This window comes from Ailuropoda melanoleuca, chromosome X (assembly GCF_002007445.2).
Source record: "Ailuropoda melanoleuca isolate Jingjing chromosome X, ASM200744v2, whole genome shotgun sequence".
Taxonomy (NCBI): Eukaryota; Metazoa; Chordata; class Mammalia; order Carnivora; family Ursidae; genus Ailuropoda; species Ailuropoda melanoleuca.
Genome location: NC_048238.1, coordinates 14,852,698 through 14,871,816, shown reverse-complemented (window position 1 = coordinate 14,871,816; position 19,119 = coordinate 14,852,698). Strand labels below are relative to the sequence as shown.

The 19,119-nt window shown below is 39.1% G+C and overlaps 1 protein-coding gene across 1 annotated transcript in view; it reads left to right on the top strand.

Annotated features, from left to right (window-relative positions):
* BEND2 (BEN domain containing 2) overlaps positions 1-19,119 on the top strand; it is a 54,421-nt gene that overhangs the window by 17,733 nt on the left and 17,569 nt on the right. The window contains exons 5-15 of the mRNA XM_034649901.1: positions 1,036-1,140; positions 1,638-2,040; positions 3,243-3,365; positions 4,502-4,612; positions 6,027-6,176; positions 7,489-7,638; positions 9,846-9,968; positions 11,798-11,920; positions 13,128-13,235; positions 16,655-16,795; positions 18,851-19,051. Coding sequence (XP_034505792.1) covers positions 1,036-1,140; positions 1,638-2,040; positions 3,243-3,365; positions 4,502-4,612; positions 6,027-6,176; positions 7,489-7,638; positions 9,846-9,968; positions 11,798-11,920; positions 13,128-13,235; positions 16,655-16,795; positions 18,851-19,051 — 1,738 coding nt within the window. The remainder of the gene's footprint in view (positions 1-1,035; positions 1,141-1,637; positions 2,041-3,242; positions 3,366-4,501; positions 4,613-6,026; positions 6,177-7,488; positions 7,639-9,845; positions 9,969-11,797; positions 11,921-13,127; positions 13,236-16,654; positions 16,796-18,850; positions 19,052-19,119) is intronic.

Here is a 19,119-nt window from a genome sequence, read left to right as displayed (position 1 = left end):
CTTTTCTTTTTCTGTCTCTGCCCAGCATCCTCTTTAGGAAGACCCCAGCCCTACGCAGGCTGGGAAGCAGAAGGGACACCTGCTGGGACCCATCCACTGTCCCATGGCCCTTCGACAGCGCTCCGGTTGACTCCCTCTCCGTCCCCCACAAGCTCTGGGCAGCCGGCCCTCACTTCTTACTTCAGGGAGGCCAGGGAGGGGGTGGACCCGGGCCCCTGAGGCCAAAATCCCTCCAAGTCCCAATTCCTCTTCCTACAGCCAGCCACTAGCCTGGGATCTGTCCTTCAGGCGGCTCCCTCTATAAGGCTAAGGCCAGCACTGCTTTCGGCCTCTGAGCCTCTTCCCCTGTGCCGGGACACCTCCCTTCGTCAGTGGCCACCTCCTGCACCTTCCGCTCTGCTTCCGTGTCCATCACTCTCCGCATCCCCTCCCACAGCTTAACCACATCTCTGCTTTGGGCCTCCCACCCTCTTTCTGTCATGCCTTCTCTCTCCTTCCCTTAAAAACCCAGCTCTTTGAACGTCATTTATGTTCACTGTCTAAGCATCTGACTTCCCGTGTTCTCTCTTTTTGGGTGTTCTTGAATCTACTGTTCCTTCTGCCCTCTCTGCCCTTCCGTGCATCTTTACCTTTTCTGTCCATATTCCCAGCACCTAGCAAAGCAGTTCTGAGAGGTAGTAAGTAGGCCCTCAATAAATGTTTGTTTGAATGAATGAATAAGGAAATGGTTCTGGCTTCCTGTTGAAGTGTATTTTCGACCTGAATGAAATTTCTGTGTGTTTGAAGAATTCTCAGGTTTTTTTAGTCACATACCTGNGGCCTGGAGTAGTTGGGTAGGAGGTTGGGGCTCCTTGTCTCAGCCAGCTCGGCTCTGTGTCACCAAAACCAGGCATCAAGTGGCATTAACAAGACATTTCTGATGGCTTGAGAGCTTTCTTGGTTTGTAGCGATTAAAATTTGGCTTAATGGTATTTTCTTATATGTTACTTTTCTTTTGAAATAGGAACTGCTAAAATACTTGTTTTATTATAATAGGGCTTGCACGAACTTATTGAAGATACAAATAAGCAGGTAAACAACCTTTGTGGAATGATTTCAAAAATGCAGCCTTCTTGGGAGAAATCACCATTGCTAAACCATGTAAGTATTGTGAAAACATTTTTGCTGCTTTGATGAACCTCTAGTCCCTAAAGATACCCGTCACTTAGAAGTGAGAGAGAACTAAAGACTCCGCGATTAGCAAGGCTGACGTACACTTACTTTAGCAACAGATGGGACACTCAACCTCTCTTGGAAGAATGCTGAAGTTGAGGTTTGGAGAAATCATGATACTGAATATTTTTATGTTTGTAACCGTAATGTTTAAAATATAATCAAAATAAAATAGGGTTGAAGAGAAATAAAAATCATATAATAAAAATTCAGCATTTATCCTGGACCGAGGAAAATGATGTTGCAAAGAAAGGAGGTATTCATGCTTGTATCAACTTTTTAAGATGATTTATAATGGGTTTGTGTTATTTTAGAGGTCACCTGGATTTACACAAAAAAGTTTTCATTGTCTACCTCATGGAGAAGTTCACATTCGGGAACCAAAGAAGAGAACATAACCCATTGTGTTCTCTTATCCTGGACAGGGAGATGGCGGCCCATCTGGACCAGTGGGATGGCAGGAGAACCATGCCTGGCCCAACCCTGCAGGGGCATCTCTTCAGCCAGCCATGATCCCGGAGCTGCAGGAGCTCAATGAGAGTCCGCCATTTCCCAGGATTGTCTCCGCATATTCATTACAGCCCAGTGTCATACCAGGCAGCTCAGCTCCTGGTCTTGCTGTCCTGTCCTACGATTTCAATGAAGGAGGTGAAGGTGCCACCGGGGATCTCCCCTCTGCCCCTCCTCTGGCTCTACCGACAGCACTTCTGTACCCGGGGGATCCCCATGTGGTACACTCCCCTGAGATGGCCAACCGCTCAGCTGTATGGGGGCATAGCCACTCAGGCCCCGACCAGGCCTTGGCTTTCTGCATCCCTCCTGATAGCGGTGAGTTTGACGTGGCCCATATTACAAATAGCACCCTTTCATCTGGATTAAAAAGCATTCTAAATGCAAACTAGCAATAGCTGGTTTTTAAATTGAAGTATGGTTGGCTGTAGCTTTTTTTTCCTTAAGAGTTTTATGAGGTAAGCGTAGATTCATATGTAATTTTAAGCAATAATCGAGTGATGCCCCTTACCCAATTTCCCTCAAAGGTAACAGCCTGTAAAACTCCAGTGAGATGTCAGGAGCAGGGTAGTGATGTTGCTTTGACCCTCAGATCTCATTCAGCTGTCCCCGGTTTGACTTGTGTCACTGTGTGTCCGTGCCTTTGGTTCCATGCAGTTTTATCATGGGAGGTTTGCACGTCCGCCGCCACAGTCCAGGTACAGAACATTTCCATCACCAGGAGGATCGCTTGAGTCACCCCTTTATACTATACCCATCACCCTCTGGTGGCCCTGCCCTCCCTATTCTCCTTTCCCTGACTCCTGGCAAGCACTGATCTGTTCTCTATCTCTAACACTTTGTGGCTTCAAAATGGTCATATAGTTAGATGCATATAGTATGTTGCCTTTTGAAATTGGCTTTTTTTTCACTCCAGCTAAGTCCCTGAAGATTAAACCAAGTTGTTGTGTCTATCACTAGTTCCTTCGTTTTTATTGCTCAGTCCTGTTCCATGGTATAGGTGTGCTGTAGTTTAACAGTTCATCTGTTGAAGCAGATTTTTGGTTCTCCACCCCCACCCCCGCCATTGTTTGCTTATTAGGAGTAAGGCTGCTATGAATATTCATGTACAGGTTTTTGCATAAGTAGAAGTTTTCATTTCTCGGACAAGAATACCCAGGAGTGCAATTCCTGGTGATACGTTATTTGCATGTTCAGTTTTAGGAGAAACTACACGTACCATTTTATGTCGCAGCCAGCTACGTACGAGTGATCCAGTTTCTCTGCATCCATGCTTCTACTCTTTCCGTTGTTCCTTCTTCTGAGATTTCATGATTTCTTCTTTCCTCATATCCTTCCATATAGAAGATTTTCCTTTAACCTTTCTGTAGGACTAAGTCTGCTGGGGACAAAATCTTTTAGTTTTCCTTCGTGTGAGGTGTTTTTCTTTCCCCTTCTTTCCGGAAGGAGAGTTTCATCCGGTATAGAATTCGTGGATGCATGTTCTTGTATTACAGCCCCTGAAAACTTTTTATTTGTAGAAATGCCAGGACAAGCAGAAGCCAGCTTTGGAAACAGCGCTGAGGCAATATATTACCCAGCTTCATTGGGAGATGACGGTGGCCAAGAATCTGTCTCATCTGTTTTCATCCTTCCTAATTTTGGTGAGTTTGAAATGATACATATTACAAGTCGTGCCTGTAGATTCACCAACATCCTTAATGCCAAGTCAGTGCCAGCTCTTTTTTTAATGAAGCTTTTAATTTTGAGATAATTGTAGATTCACATGTAGTTGTCAGAAATTATGTAGGGATCCCACTTATGTCTTACACATGTTCCCCGATGACAACCTCTCGTAAAACTATAGTAAAATAGCACAGCTAGGTACTGGCATTGATTCAATCCACATTTGTGTGTGTGTGTGTGTGTGTATTCAGTTTTACACAATTTTATTCCATGAGTTTTATTTATCATCACAGTTGTGATCCAGAATGCTTCCATTGTCACCGCCTCTTGCCCTTTATGACCGCAACCACCTCCCTCTGGCCACCCTTTCCTCCTATGGTAGCAAAGAGTGAACTCATCTCCCTTTCTAGAATTTTGTCACTCGAATATTGTTATTTAAATGGAATAAAATGCTATATAGCTTTTTGGGCATAGCTTTTTTTTTTCCTAAACATAATTTTCTGGAGTTTCATACCAATTGTTGGATGTATCAATAGTTTCTTCCTTTTTATTGTTGAATGCTCTCCCACAGTATGGATATATAACTGTTTATCTGTTTCTTCAGCCATGGAAAGATATCCAGGATATTTCCAACTTTCGGCCATCAGAAGTTTAACTCTGTGAGCAGTTATGTACTGGTTTTTGTGTACACTTAAGTTTATACTTTTTGAAGTGAATGCACATGAGGGCAATTCTGGGTCATCTGATAATTTCATGTGTAGTTTTATAAGAAACTGCTAAAAATTTTTTCAGAGGAGCTGTGCCATTTGACCGTCCACCTGTAATGTATAAGTGATACAATTTATCTGGATGCCTATATCTTCTCTTTCCATTGTTCTTTCTTCTTGATGCTTAAAGATCCATTCTTTTATCATATCTTTTCTGTTTGAATATTTTCCTTTGGCCTTTCTTTAAGGGTAGGTCTGCAAAGGACAAGTTCTTTTAGTTTTTCTTCGTGCGACAATGTCTTTATTTCCTATGCAGTAACGAAGGATAGTTTTGCTACATATAGAATTAATGGTTGAGAGATCTTTCCTTAAGCACTTTAAAAATGTTCTTTCTGTACAAATGCCAGTAATAGCAGAGACCAGCTTGGAAAACAATCCTGAGACAACAAATTACCCAACTTCATTGGGAAATAATAGTAACCAACGTTCTTCATCTGTCTACCTCCCGCCCAATTTCGGTGAGTTTCAAATAATGCGTATTACAATGTTTAATCTAGATGTATCAACATCCTTAATGGAACCTAGTGGTAGCTCATTTTTTTTAATTAAGCTTTTTATTTTGGAACAATTTTAGATTCACATATATTTATGAGAAATAATATCAAGACATCCATTTTACGCTTTGCCCATTTCCGCCACTGTTAACATCTTGCAAAACTGTAGTAAAATATCACAACCAAGGTATTGACATTGACACAATACACAGATGTTATTGAAATGTGCCCAAGGTCTACTTGTAGTGATTTCTGTGCATTTGTATTTATTTCAATCTCATTTTATCACATGAATAAGTTTGATGTCCACCACCACCATCCAGGTACAGAACATTTCCATTGCCACTGGAATGCCTCATCTTACCCCTTTTATAGAAGATTTTATTTATTTATTTATTTATTTATTTATTTATTTATTTGAGAGAGAGTGCCTGAACACGAGTGGGGGGAGGGGCAGAATGAAAGGGAGAGAGGGAATCTCAAGCAGGCTCCTCAATGAGTGTGGAGAAGCCTGAAGTAGGACTCGATTCCACAACCCTGAGATCATGACCCTGAGATCATGACGTGAGCCAGAACCAAGAGTCAGAGTCTTCACCGACTGAGGCTCCCAGGTGCCCCTCATCTTGCACTTTTAGAACCACACCTGCCTCTCAGGCTGCCCTTTCCTTCCCCATTGTCCATTTCCCCCTGGCAAACACTGGTCTCTATAATTTTTTCCACTCCAAGAATGTTCTATAAAGGGTGGTATGTAACTTTTGCTGCTTGTTTTGTTTTTTCAGTCAGCATAATTCCTTGAAGATTCATCCAGATTGCTGCATGTATCAGTACTTTCTCCCTTTTCTGTAGTTTCAATGTGCAATAGTTGTTTGCAACCATTTATTTACCCATTGGAGGACATAGTTGTCCCCCCCCACTGCCCCCCCTTCCCGTTTTTGGTATTAGGAGTGAAACTGCTGTGAACATCCATGTCCTGGTTTTTGTGTAAATATGTTTTTGTTTCTGTCATGAATGCCAAGAGTGCAGTTGTTGAATCTTATGGTAATAGCTTGCTTAGTTTTATAAGCAACTGTCAAACCGCTTTCCAGAGAGACTATACCAGTTTTCATTCTCACCAGCAATGTATGAGTGATCGTGTTTCTCCGCATCCACATTTCTCTTCTTCCCATTGTTCTTTCTTCCTTCCTGATGTTCCAAATTTCCTTCTTTCATCATGTCCTTTCTGTCTGAAGATTTTCCTTTCATCTTTCTATACAGGTAAGTTTGCTGGGAACAGATTCTTTTAGATTTCCTTTGTTGCACAATGTCTTTCTTTCACTTTTTTCCTGACGGATAGTTTTGCCTCATGTAGAATTCATAGTTGAGTGTTCTTGTCTTTCAGCGGTTGAAAAATTCATACTTATAGAAATGCCGGAAGAATCAGAAACCAGCCAGGAAAACAGCTGTGAGACAATCTATTACCCAGCTCTATTGGGAAGTATCAATGGTCCAGGTACTGACTCTTCGTCTGTCTCACTCCCACCCAATTTTGGTGAGTTTGAAATGATACATATCACATGTAGCACTGTTTAATCTAGGTCCATCAATATCCTTAATACAAGCCAGTTACAGCTCTTTTTGAAACTTTTAATTTTGACATAATTTAAGATTCAGTGCAGTTGTAAGAATTAATATGGAGATCCCATTTTTGCTTTACGTATTTTCCCCAGTAATACCACCTTGGAGAACCATAGTTCAGTGTTACAACCCAGACATTGACATTGATACAATTCACAGGTGTTATTGATATGCTTCCAGTTTTACTTGCATCTCTGTGTGTATATGTGTGTATTTACAAGTATGTAATTTTATCATATGAGTGAATTCACACATCTACCGCCACAGTCAAGGTAGAGATCATTTCCATCACTCAAGGATCCCTCATTACTGCGTCTTTTTACAGCCACACCTACATTCCCTGCCCCCAAGACCCATCCTCAACACTGGGCTATGTCTGATCTTTTCTCTGTTTCTATAATTTTGTCTCTTCGGATTGTTATATAATTGGAGTCATGTATGATATAACCTTTTGGGATTAGCTTTTTTCCCCCCACTCGGCTTAATCGCCTGGAGACTCATTTAGTTTGTTGGATGTATCAATAGTTTATTACTATTATTGCTGAAATGTTTTGTCTAATCATTCACCTGCAAGGACATTTGGATTTTCTTCAGTGTTTGGCTGTTAGGAGTAAAGCAGCTATAAATATCCATGTACACAGTTTTGGGTAAATGTAAGTTTTTATTTCTCATCTACTGATGGAGAGTTTCCCATCCTATAGATATGCAACAGTTTTTTTTTTAAAAAACAATCACACATTGAAGGATATCTGTTTTTTTTTTTTCAAGTTTGTGGATGCCAGAAGTAAAGCTGACCTGCTGTGAACATTCATGTACTGATTTTTGTGTAAATACAAGTTTTCATTTCTCTGTCATGAATGCCAAGAGTGCAATTGCTAGGTCTTATGGTAATAACATGTTTCATTTTATAAAAACTGCCACACAGTTCTCCAGAGAGGCTGGACTATTCTACATTCCCAGTAGCAATGCATGGGGGATCCAGTTTCTCCGCATCTATATTTCTGATCTATTATTATTTCTTCCTTACTGATGCCGCAAGATTCATTCTTTCATACTGTCCTTTCTGTTTGATGATTTTCCTTTAGCTGTCTTTTAATAGTAAATCTGCTAGGAACAATTTTTAAAAAAATTTTTCTTTGTGCAAGAATGTCTTTATTCCCCCCTTCTTTCCTGAAAGATAATCTCACTCAGTATAGAATTCACAGTTGAGAGTTCTTGTCTTTCAGCATTTGAAAAAGTTGTACTTGCAGAAATGCCAGAAAAAGAGGAAACCAGCCTGGAAAACAGCTCTCAGACAGTGTATTACCAAACTTCATCAGGAAATGACAGTGGCCCAGCTCTTGATTCTTCATCTCTCTCCATCCCACCCAATTACGGTTAGTTTGAAATGATACTTACTTCAAGTAGCACTGTTTATTTATTTAGTTATTTTTATAATAATATTTTTATTATATTATGTTAGTCACCATACAGTACATCTCTGGTTTTTGATGTAAAGTTTGATGCTCCATTAGTTGCGTATAACACCCAGTGCACCATGCAATACGTGCCCTCCTTACTACCCATCACCAGTCTATCCCATTCCCCCACCCCCCTCCCCTCCGAAGCCCTCAGTTTGTTTCTCAGAGTCCATAGGCTCTCATGCTTCATTCCCCCTTCTGATTACCCCCCTTTCTTTATCGCTTTCTTCCCCTACCGATCTTCCTAGTTCTTATGTTCCATAGATGAGAGAAATCATATGATAATTGTCTTTCTCTGCTTGACTTATTTCACTTAGCATTATCTCCTCCAGTGCTGTCCATATTGCAGCAAATGTTGAGAAATCGTTCTTTTTGATAGCTGAGTAATATTCCATCATATATATGCTAAATCGTGGAAAGAGCCAAGATGCCCCTCAACAGATGACTGGATTAAGAAGATGTGGTCCATATCTACAAGTAGCACTGTTTAATCTAGAAGTATCAACATCCTTCGTGTCAGCTAGTGATAGCTTTTTTTACATTAAATGTTTGATATTGTGGTAATTTAAGATACCCATGTAGTTGTAAGAAGTAATGCATTGTATTGATTTTTGTGCATGTGTTTAGTTCTATTTGATTTTATCACGTGAGTAGGTTTGACATCCCCCACCACAGTCAAGATAGAGAACATTTCCATCACCATGAGGATGCCCCATCTTGCCTTTTTGTAACCACACCCATCTGAGCATAATTGCCTGGAGAGTTGTCTGACTTGTTGTGTGTATCAGCATTTCCTTCTTTTTTATTGCTTTGTACTCTTCCTTGGTGTGGGTGTTCACGGTTTTGTGTATTGGTTGAGAAACGTCTGGACTTTTTTCCAGCTTTCGGTATTACAAGTAAAATTGTTATGACCGTTTATGTACAGGTTTTTATGTAAACATAAATTTTGATTTCTCTTAGGTAAATGCCCAAGAGTGCAAATGCTTGGCTGTATGATAATTATATGTTTAGTTTTATAAGAAACTGCCCCCATGGTTTTCCAGAGAGGTGGTACAGGTGCCATTTTACTTTCCCACCAGCAATGTATGAATGATCCAGTTTCTCTGCATCTAGACTTCTGCTGCTTTTGTTGTTCTTTCTTCCTTTTTAATGCTCCACAATTTGTTTTTTCATTATTCTTTTTTTTTAAAAGATTTTATTTATTTATTCGACAGAGATAGAGACAGCCAGTGAGAGAGGGAACACAAGCAGGGGGAGTGGGAGAGGAAGAAGCAGGCTCATAGCCGAGGAGCCTGATGTGGGGCTCGATCCCATAACGCCGGGATCACGCCCTGAGCCGAAGGCAGACGCTTAACCGCTGTGCCACCCAGGCGCCCCTCATTATTCTTTTCTGATAGATTTTCATTTAACCATTCTCAAATGTAAGTCAGCTAGTTACAAAGACTTTTGGCTTTCCTTTATGTGAGAATGTCATGATTTCCCCTTCATTCATTTTTGTTTGTTGGTTTTTTAACAGTTTGGATATTCATTTCTTGTTTTCAGCATCACTGAAGTATAACTGACAGTAAAGTTGTAATATATTTAGAGAGTGTACAGGGTGATGACTTGCTGTAGATATACATAGTGAAATGATTCCTGCTGTTGGGTTCATTAACATATCCACCATCTCACATATTTACCTTTTACGTTTTGGTGGGGAGAATGCTGAAGTTCTACTCTCTAAGCAAATTTCAGTGACACGATACCGTATTATCAGCTGCAGTTACCACGCTGTACATGAGACCCTCCATCCTTACTTATTTTATAACTGAAAGTTGGTACCTTTTTACCAGCCTCTCCCCACTTCCCTCACCCCCCTGGCCCCTGGCAACTGCCATTCATTTATTCTACCTTCTGTTTTTATGAGTTTGACTTTTTTTCTTTTTAGATTCCACATGTAAGTGGTGCCATGCAGTATTTGTCTTTTTTACTGTCTGGCTTATTTCACTTAGCATAACACCCTCCAAGTCCGTTTGTTAATGTTCTCACAAATCTGCTCCTGTATTGAAGGACAGTTTTGCCCAATCTAGACTTCATGGTTGAGATTTCTTGTCTTTCAGTATTTGAAAATATTTTATTTGTAGGAATGTTGGTAAAAGCTCAAACCGGCCCAGAAGAGAACCCTGAGACAAGTTACCCAGTTTTATTGGAAGACAGCAGTAATCAAGACATTTCCTCATTATGTTGCAGCATTCCTCCCACTTTTGGTGAGTTTGAAATGATACATTAGACATGTAGCATATTTAATCTAGATTCAGCAATATCATTAGTGTAAGACAGTGGTAGCTTTTTCTTTTCTTTAATTTTTAAAAACGATTTTATTTATTTATTTATTTTTAAGGTGTTATTTATTTGTTTGACAGAGAGAGAGAGACAGCGAGAGGGAACACAAGCAGGGGCAGAGGGAGGGGGAAAAACAGGCTTCCCGCTGAGCAGGGAGCCCGACGTGGAGCTCGATCCCAGAATGCTGGGATCATGACCTGAGCCGAAGGCAGATGCTTAACGACTGAGCCACCCAGGCGCCCCTATTTACTTATTTATTTGAGAGAGAGAGAGAGCGAGACTGAGTATAAGCGGGAGGAGAGGGGTAGAGGGAGAGGGAGAAGAAGATTCCCTGCTAAGCATGGAGCCCAATGTGAGACTTGATCCCAGGACCCTGGGATCATGACTTGAGCCGAAGGCAGACACTTAACTGACTGACCCACCCAGGCACCCCTATTTACTTATTTATTTGAGAGAGAGAGAGCAAGAGTGAGTATAAGCGGGGGGAGAGGGGTAGAGGGAGAGGGAGAAGAAGATTCCCTGCTAAGCAGGGAGCCCAATGTGAGACTTGATCCCAGGACCCTGGGATCATGACCTGAGCCAAAGGGAGACACTTAACCAACTGAGTCACCCAGGTGCCCTGATAGTGACAGCTTTTTCTGATCCAAGTTTTTATTTTAAGAAAAATTTAGCTGCACATGCAGTTGTAAAAAAGAATACAGAGAGCCTTTGTTCCCATTCTCCTATTTTCCCCAATGGTAACATCTTGCAAAAACAGTAGAAAATTATCACAACCAAGATATTGATATGATACCGTCCACAGCTACAATTGAGATATCCCCAGTTTCACTTGTATTAATTTGTGTGTGTGTATTTAGTTCTATACAATTTTATCATATGTGTAAGTTCATATACCCTCTGCCACAGCAAGCCTTGAAACAGTTCCCTCATCACCATTTTCCCTCCTACTGTTCTTTTGTAACCACACCCACCTCCCTCCAGTGGACTTTTCTCCCCAGTTCCATGCCCTACCCTGTCTCTAACCAATGGCAGTCTGGAATCTGCTCTCCAGATCTATAATTTGTCCATTTAGCATTGTTATATAAACGGAATCGCATGGTGTTTGAGATTGGCTTCTTTCCCTTAGTGTAATGCTCTGGGGACTCGTTCATGTTGCTGCATGTATTAGTCATTTCTTCCTTTTTATTGCTGAGTACTATTTCAATGTATGAATACACCAAGATTTATTTATCTGTTCACCTGTTAAAAACCTCCACTTTCCTGTTTTTAGTTGTTGAGGGTAGAGTTGCTATGAATACCTTATCGTTTTTAGTTTTGCTTTATTTCGTTCATTTCACTCTTTCACCCAAGTTTTTATTTCTCTGGGATGAATGCCCAAGAATACAATTTCTGGGTCTTTTGGTAATTGCATCCTTAGTTTTATAAGAAACTGACAAACTGCTTTCTAGCGTAGTTTGTACCATTTTCCATTCCTGCCAACAATGTATGAGTGATCCAGTTTCTCCACATCCATATTTCTGCTCTTTCCATTGTTTTTCTCCTTGATGCTCCAGAATTCTTTCTTTTATAATGCTTTCTGTAAGATTTTCCTTTAGCCATTTTTTAAGCATAAATCAGTGACAAATACTTTTAGTTTTCCTTTGTCCGTAAATATCTTTATTTTTGCTTCAATACAGAAGAATAGTTTCACTGGATATAGAATATGAGGTTGGTAGTCTTTTCTTACAGCATTTAAAACATGTTGTCCTTACAGAAGTGTTGGTCAAAGCAGAACCCGGCCTGGAAAATAGCACTCAGATGACAAATTACCAACCTCTGCTGGAAAATGACAGTGGTCAAGAAACTTCAGCATATGTCTTCATCCCTTCCACTTTGGGTGAGTTGAAATGATACATATCACAAGTAGCACTGTGTAATCTAGATTCATTAATGACCTAGTGGTGGATTTTCCTAATTAAAAATGAATTAAAATTAGTTAGGTAAAACTTAGAAGTTTTGTATTGAGAAACTTTTAGCTGCACATGTAATTGTAAGAGAGATCTGTGTACATTTCACCCAGTTTCCCCTATGATAGCATCTGGCAGAACTATACTATCACAACCAGTGTATAGACATTGATACAATACTCGGATTTTATTGAGATGTTCTCAGTTTTATTTGTATTTGTGCATGGGTTTGTGTGTGTGTGTGTGTGTGTGTGTGTGTGGATTCAGTTTTATATTATGTAATTTCATGACATGAGTAGGGTTCCATACCCTCCATCACCCGTTGCCCTTTAAACCCATATCTGCTTTTCTCTTCCTGCTCTCCTACCCCTACTCTGCCCTGCCCCTGCCTTTGCAGCCACTGATCTGTTCTTCTTTAGAATTTTGTCATTTCAAGAGCTTTCTGTAAATAGACTTACATGGTATATAATCTTTCCGGATGGCCTTTTCTCACTCAGCATGATTCCCTGCAGCTTCATCTAAGTCGCCGTGCGCATCAGTAGTTCTTCCTTTTTTATTGCTGACTACTATTCCACAGTATGGGTGTACCGTGGTTTCTTTATCTGCTTACTGGTTGAAGGATGTCTGGGTTGTTTCCAGTTTGGGGCTATTAGAAGTAAAGCTGCTGTGTACACTCATGTAGAGGTTGCTATGTGAACATCAATTTTCATTTTTCTGAGATAAAGCCCAAGACCACAGTTGCTGGGTCCTATGGTCATGGTAAGTTGAGTTTTGTAAAATACTGCCAAACTGCTTTCCAGTGTAGCTGTACCATTTCCATTCCCACCAGCAATTTATGAGTGATCTCGGTTTTTCTGTGTACATGATTCTGCTCTATTGTTCTTTCTTCCTTCTTTATGCTCCAAGACTCCTTCCTTCATTATATCCTTTTGGTCAGAAGGTTTCCCTTTAGCCACGTTTTAAGGATAAGTCAGCCAGCAACATTTTTTTTTTTTTTTGGTTTTCCTTTGTCTGACGTTGTCTTTATTTCTGCTTCATTCTTAAAAGATAGTTTCGCCTGATAGAAAAATCACTATTGAGATTTCTTGTCATGCACCACTTGAAAATGTTTTACTTATCAAAATGTTGTTCACACAGAATCCAGCACAGAAATGAGTTCGGAGACAATGAGTTCTTCAACTGTAATGAAAAATGACAACGGCCAAGATACTGATTCAGAATCTTTCTTTCTTGCTCCTGGTTTTGGTGAGTTTGAAATGATACATATTATAAGTAGCACTTTCTAATTTAGGTTCATCAACATTCTTTTTTTTTTTTTTGAAGATTTTATTTATTTATTTGACAGAGAGAGAGAGACAGCCAGTGAGAGAGGGAACACAAGCAGGGGATGTGGGAGAGGAAGAAGCAGGCTCCCAGCAGAGGAGCCCGACATGGGGCTGGATCCCAGAACGCCGGGATCATGTCCTGAGCCAAAGGCAGACGCTTAACGACTGCACCACCCAGGCGCCCCTAGGTTCATCAACATTCTTAATATGAATTCTTAGTGATAGCTTTTTCAAAATTAAAGTTTTCATTTGGAGATATTTCAGAATGATATGTAGGTGTATGAAGTAATTCAGAGAGGTCTTGTGTACCCTTAACCAAATTTCTCCCAAGGCTAATATTTTGCAGAAATAGAGTAAACTATCACAACTAGGATTTTGACATCAATATAATCTACACATCTATTCATATGTCCCCAGCTTGACTTGTATTCATTTGTGTGTGTGTGTGTTTAGTTCTCTGCACTTTTGTGACATGTTTGCATTCAGCTATTCGCCACTACGGTCATGATACAAACCTGTCCTACTACTTTCAGGAACCTTCTTGTTGCCTGTTTATAACCATGTGATATGTCGTTCCTTCCCTGGCTTCATCTCTAACCCATTCAAGAGCTAATGTGTTCTCTCCTTTATAATTTTATACTGTTTTGTGGAAGAGTATATGAGAAATTGGTGTTAATTTTTTAAATGTTTGGTAAAAATCTCTAGTAAAATCACCTGGGCCTACAGATTCCTTTTCCGAATGCTTTTAATTGCAAATTTGATGTCTTCCGTGGTTATAGGACTATTTAGATATCTATGTCATCTTGGTTGAGTTTTGGTCTATGTAATTTTGGAGGAATTTATTGAACTCTTCCAAGTTATCAAATTTATGAATGTAAAGAGGTTTGTTGTATTCCCTATTATCCTTTTGATGGCTCTTGGGTAACCTGTTTCATTCCTGATATTGTTGATTTGTGTCATCTCTTTTTCTTTTTGTAATTCTTTTTAGAGGTTTATTAGCTTCCTTAATCTTTTTGAGGCACCAGCTTTTTGTTTTATTGATTTCCTATTATTTTCATATTTTCAGTTTCATTGATTTCTGCTCTTTATTATTTCATTCTTTTTGTTTTATTTGGGGTTTATTTTACTCTTCTTTTCTTAGTTTTTGGTGTAGGAACTTAGATTATAGATTTAGAACTGTCTTCTTTTCTAATATAAGCATTTAGTGCTGTAAATTTCACTTTCAGTACGGCCTTAGTTATATTTTGATGTGTTGTGTTTTCATTAAGTCCTATGTATTTTATTATTTCTTTGGAAACTTTCTCTTGTCTTTCTATTATTGATTTCTAATTTGATTCTATTATGGTCAGAAAATATACTCTATATCATTTCTTTTCTTTTAAATTTGTTGATACTTTTTTCCTCTGGCCTAGGATGTGGTTTGTCTTGGTGAGTGATCCACAGGCATTTGAACTTTGCACATAGTACCTGGCATGGAGGAAACTTTCGTTCCACAGGCATTTGAAAAAAATAGGTATTCTGGTTTTGTTGGGTGGACTGTTTATAATGAGAATCCTGTTGGTTGATTGTGTTGTTCAGATCTTCTGCAGCCTTGCTGATTTTGGGTCTGATTGTTCCACCGGTTGCTGAGAGAGGGGGTATTGTGAGGTCCTCAACTTTAATTATGGATTTGATTATTTCTCCTTTCAGCACTTTCAGTTTTTGCTTCACGTATTTTGAGAATTTGTTGTTTGGTATGTTAAGAATCATTGTCTTCCTTGGGGTTGATCTTTTCATCTTTGTTTGTAGTAAATGTCTTTGCTCTGAAGTCTACTTTATCCGATGTCAACACAGCTACTCTGCTTTTTTTTTTTTTTTTTTTGGACTAATGTTTGCATGGTATATGCTTTTCCATCCTTTTACTTTCAATCTACCTATGTAATTGAATTGGTAGAGTTTCTCGTAAACACCACAGAGTTGATCTTTTTTTAACCACTTTATCACTTGCTGCCATTTAATTGATATGGTTAGGTTAGGTACATTTAAGATAATTATTGATATCATAGACCTAGGTCTACCATCTTATTATATTTCTTTTTGTTTCCTATTTTTCCCATTATTTTTTAAAGTTAATTTTATTTATTTTTTTAAGTAATCTGTATACCTTATGTGGGGTTTGAACTCACGACCACGAGATCAAGAGCTGTGTGCTCTACTGACTGGGCTGGCCAGGTGCCTCCTCATTCTTTTATTGTTTATCTTTTTTCGCCTTCCTGTGGGTTATCTGAACATTTTCTTGTGTTCCATCTTTATTTGTGTTTTTGAATATATTGCTTTGTATAGTTTTCCTAGTGGTCGCTTTGAACGTTATTATATACGTATGTGACTTATCACAGTCTACTGGTATCAGCATTTTACCACTTGGAATGAAGTGTTGACACTTTAATTCCACTTAGTTTCCTTTGCCCTCCCTACTTTCAACTTATTGTCTTGGATGTCAGATGGTATTTTCATTTTTGTTTCAGTCATCACTGTATGATTTGTAAAACTCATGATTGTATTATATTCATCCATATTTTTGCCCCTTCTGTTCTTTATTTCTTTTTATTATTGAATAGTATTCTAGGGTATTGGATTTATCATGGTTTGTTTAACCATTCACCTGTTGAAGGACATCTGGATTGTTCATGGTTTTGGCCATTATGAACAAAGCTAAGAACACTCATGTGCAGGCTTTTGTGTCGTATCATGAACTTTTATTTCTCTGGGATAAATGCCCAGGAGTGAAATTGCTGTGTCATGTGATAATTGAAGATTTAGTTTTATTTTATTTTTTTTATTTTTATTTTTTTTTAAAAGATTTTATCTATTTACTTGAGAGAGAGAGAGCCAGAGAGAAGGAACACAAGCAGGGGTAATGGGAGAGGAAGAAGCAGGCTCCCAGCAGAGGAGCCTGATGTGGGGCTCGATCCCACAACACCAGGATCACGCCCTGAGCCGAAGGCAGACGCCCAACGACTGAGCCACCCAGGTGCCCCAGAAGATTTAGTTTTATAAGAAACTGCCAGACTCTTTTCCAGTGTAGCTGTTCCATTTTATATTGAATGAATGATCACGTTTCTCTTCATGCATACTTCTGCTATTTCTATTGTTCTCTTTTCCTTCCTGATGTTCCAAGATGATTTTTATCATCATAACCTTTCTGTTTGATGATCTTCCTTTAGCCACTCTGTAAAAGTAGGTCTGCTAGTGACAAACACTTTTAGTTTTCTTTGTCTGAGAATGTGTTTATTTGCCCTTCACACCTGGAGGATAGTTTGCTGGATAGTGATTTCACAGCTGAGACTCCTTGTTTTTCAGTACTTTTACCTATAGAAATATTGGTAAAAGCGGAAAACAGCGTGGAAAACGTCCCTGAAATAATGAATTACCCAACTGTATTGGAAAAGGACAATAGCCAAGATTCTGTCTCATCATCATTCTGTGTCCCTTCCAGTTTTGGTGAGTGCAAAATGACATATTACAAGTAGCGCCGTTTAACCTATATTCTTCAACATTCTTGATACGGGCTAATGGAAGCTTTTTGTTTCCTATTTTAAGGGTTGGTTTTAGGCTATATTAATCATAATGGCTAACATTTATTGAGTATTATGTACAAGGCACTGTGCTAATCAACTGACATGTCTTTTCTCTATTAATATTCAAATGACTCCATATGTAGGTATTTTTATCACTCCCATTCTCAAAGTCTCAGAGCTGCTGAGTGGCAGTTCTGGAACTCTCGGTCCTCTCTGACTTAAAGCTCATGTGTCTTCACAGCCTCCCTAATTGCCTGCCAAGCCACAGTGGCAGAGGGGAGGGGACCCTAAGTACCATGGTTTCTAATGGCAAGCCTTCCTAATATTTTATAGTTCCTTTGTGTCTCTACTTCTAGGTAGCTAATCTCTTATTAATATTCTAGCACAGGGCTCAGCAAACTTTTTCTGTAAAGGGCTAGATAGTAACTATTTTAGGCTCTGTGGGCCATCTGGTGTCTGTCACAACTACTCAGCTCTGCTGCTGTCGCATGAAAGCAGCCACAGATGTAGGTAGATAAATGGGCGTGGCTGTGTGCCAGTGTAACTCGCTTTACACAGACTGGTGTTGGGATTGACCTGGAGACTGTAGTTTGCTGACTTTTGTCCTAGAGGAGATGCTTTTCTTTTAAATCGTTTTGTTAACCAAACTAGAGAAAAACTTCAAAAATTGTGCTCTTTGTTACTAAATGGGCACTAAGATTATGCTGCTGTTAGAAGTATATGCTGGTGAAAACTTTCTGAAGGGTAATTTGTATAAAAATCTGTGAAGTATTTATGCTGTTTGACTCAGTAATCCCACTAATATTTGATGATTTAATTAATAAAAAAGATTTGTATTTAAATTTTGGTACAGGAATGCTCTTTACAGAATCATGAAAAATTGAAAACAGCCAAATAAATAACCATAGGGAATTAGTTAAGTAACTCCTGGTATATCCACAGTGTATGAAACAGTAAAGCTTAATGGTTAAGAGCATGGGCTCCTGAGTCAGACTGTCTGGATTCAAATCCCAGCTCTGTGTCTTATTACCCATGTGATCTTCAGCAACTTCTCTAACCTAAGTATTACTTTCTTCCTCTGTGAAATGACAAAAATGGTACCTATTTTATAGAATTGTGAGGCTCAAATGGAATAATTCGCTGAAAGCTCTTAACACAATTCTCAGAACCTAAGTGCAACATAAATGTCACCTGTCAGGAAAATCATGAAAATAGTAATGCTGACTTAAAAAAAAACTAAAGAAAATGGACAAATGCTCGAAATAGAACGGTAACTGAAAAAGCAGGATTCAGACTATATATAAAGAATGGTTTCAATTTTGTGTTTTAAAAAAAAATAGCAAAAAGAGTAGAAAGCATTAGCAGATTAACGGTTCAGAGCACTTGGCTTATAAACAGACAGATTTAAAAACTGGTTCTGTGTCCTTGTTCAAAGGCTTTACCTTCTGTGGGCATCAGTTTCCTCTTCGAGGTGGGAATCAGTTGTTAGGATGATAAAACCAAGCTTACAGGTGCAAAATATTGAGCATAGCGCCTGATATATAGTACTCAATAAATGCTAGCTATTTCGAAATTTTCTTAATCATGCCCACCCATACTTTCCAGATCATCTTCAAGGAACATATACTCACTCAGTGATATAGCTCTGAGTGTACTCCTACATTGTAAAAGGGGGCAGTGGGATTTCAGAGCAACATGTTTGCATTTGCATCTTTGGCCTAAGAATTGAATTTATTCAAGACAATGAAACGATTAGGTCAAGTACAGAAAATTCAATACTAGCAAAGGTGAAAAATGCTAATAGTTATGCAGATGGCATCAGAGTGACCCATTTATGGAAGAGAGAAGTACAGGAAACAAAATTCGTCCAAGTAGAAATTAGTGAATTAGAAATCAATTAGTTTAATTTTCCTGGGCACATTCATGGTAGCCTTGCATAAGAAAACAAAGATTTTACTTTTTCCCTGTGTTTTGAAAGGTTATCTTGGTGATCCGAAAAGGAATGTCAAGGTGCTTAATGTTAATTTGGTGGCTGCCAAAAAGAAGACCCATCCTAGGCATGCAGCCCGCTACTTGGTTCATCTTTTGTTCTCCAAGGAAGTTCTGATGCACAGCTGGGTCGGTGTCAATTCCCAAGGCCGCCAACCTCTGGATCCAAACAAAATGGCAGCAATAAGAGGTATGTAAAGTCATTACGAAATCTTGTTTTATCATCATTTGGTCATCTCATGAATGTTACTGGTAGTT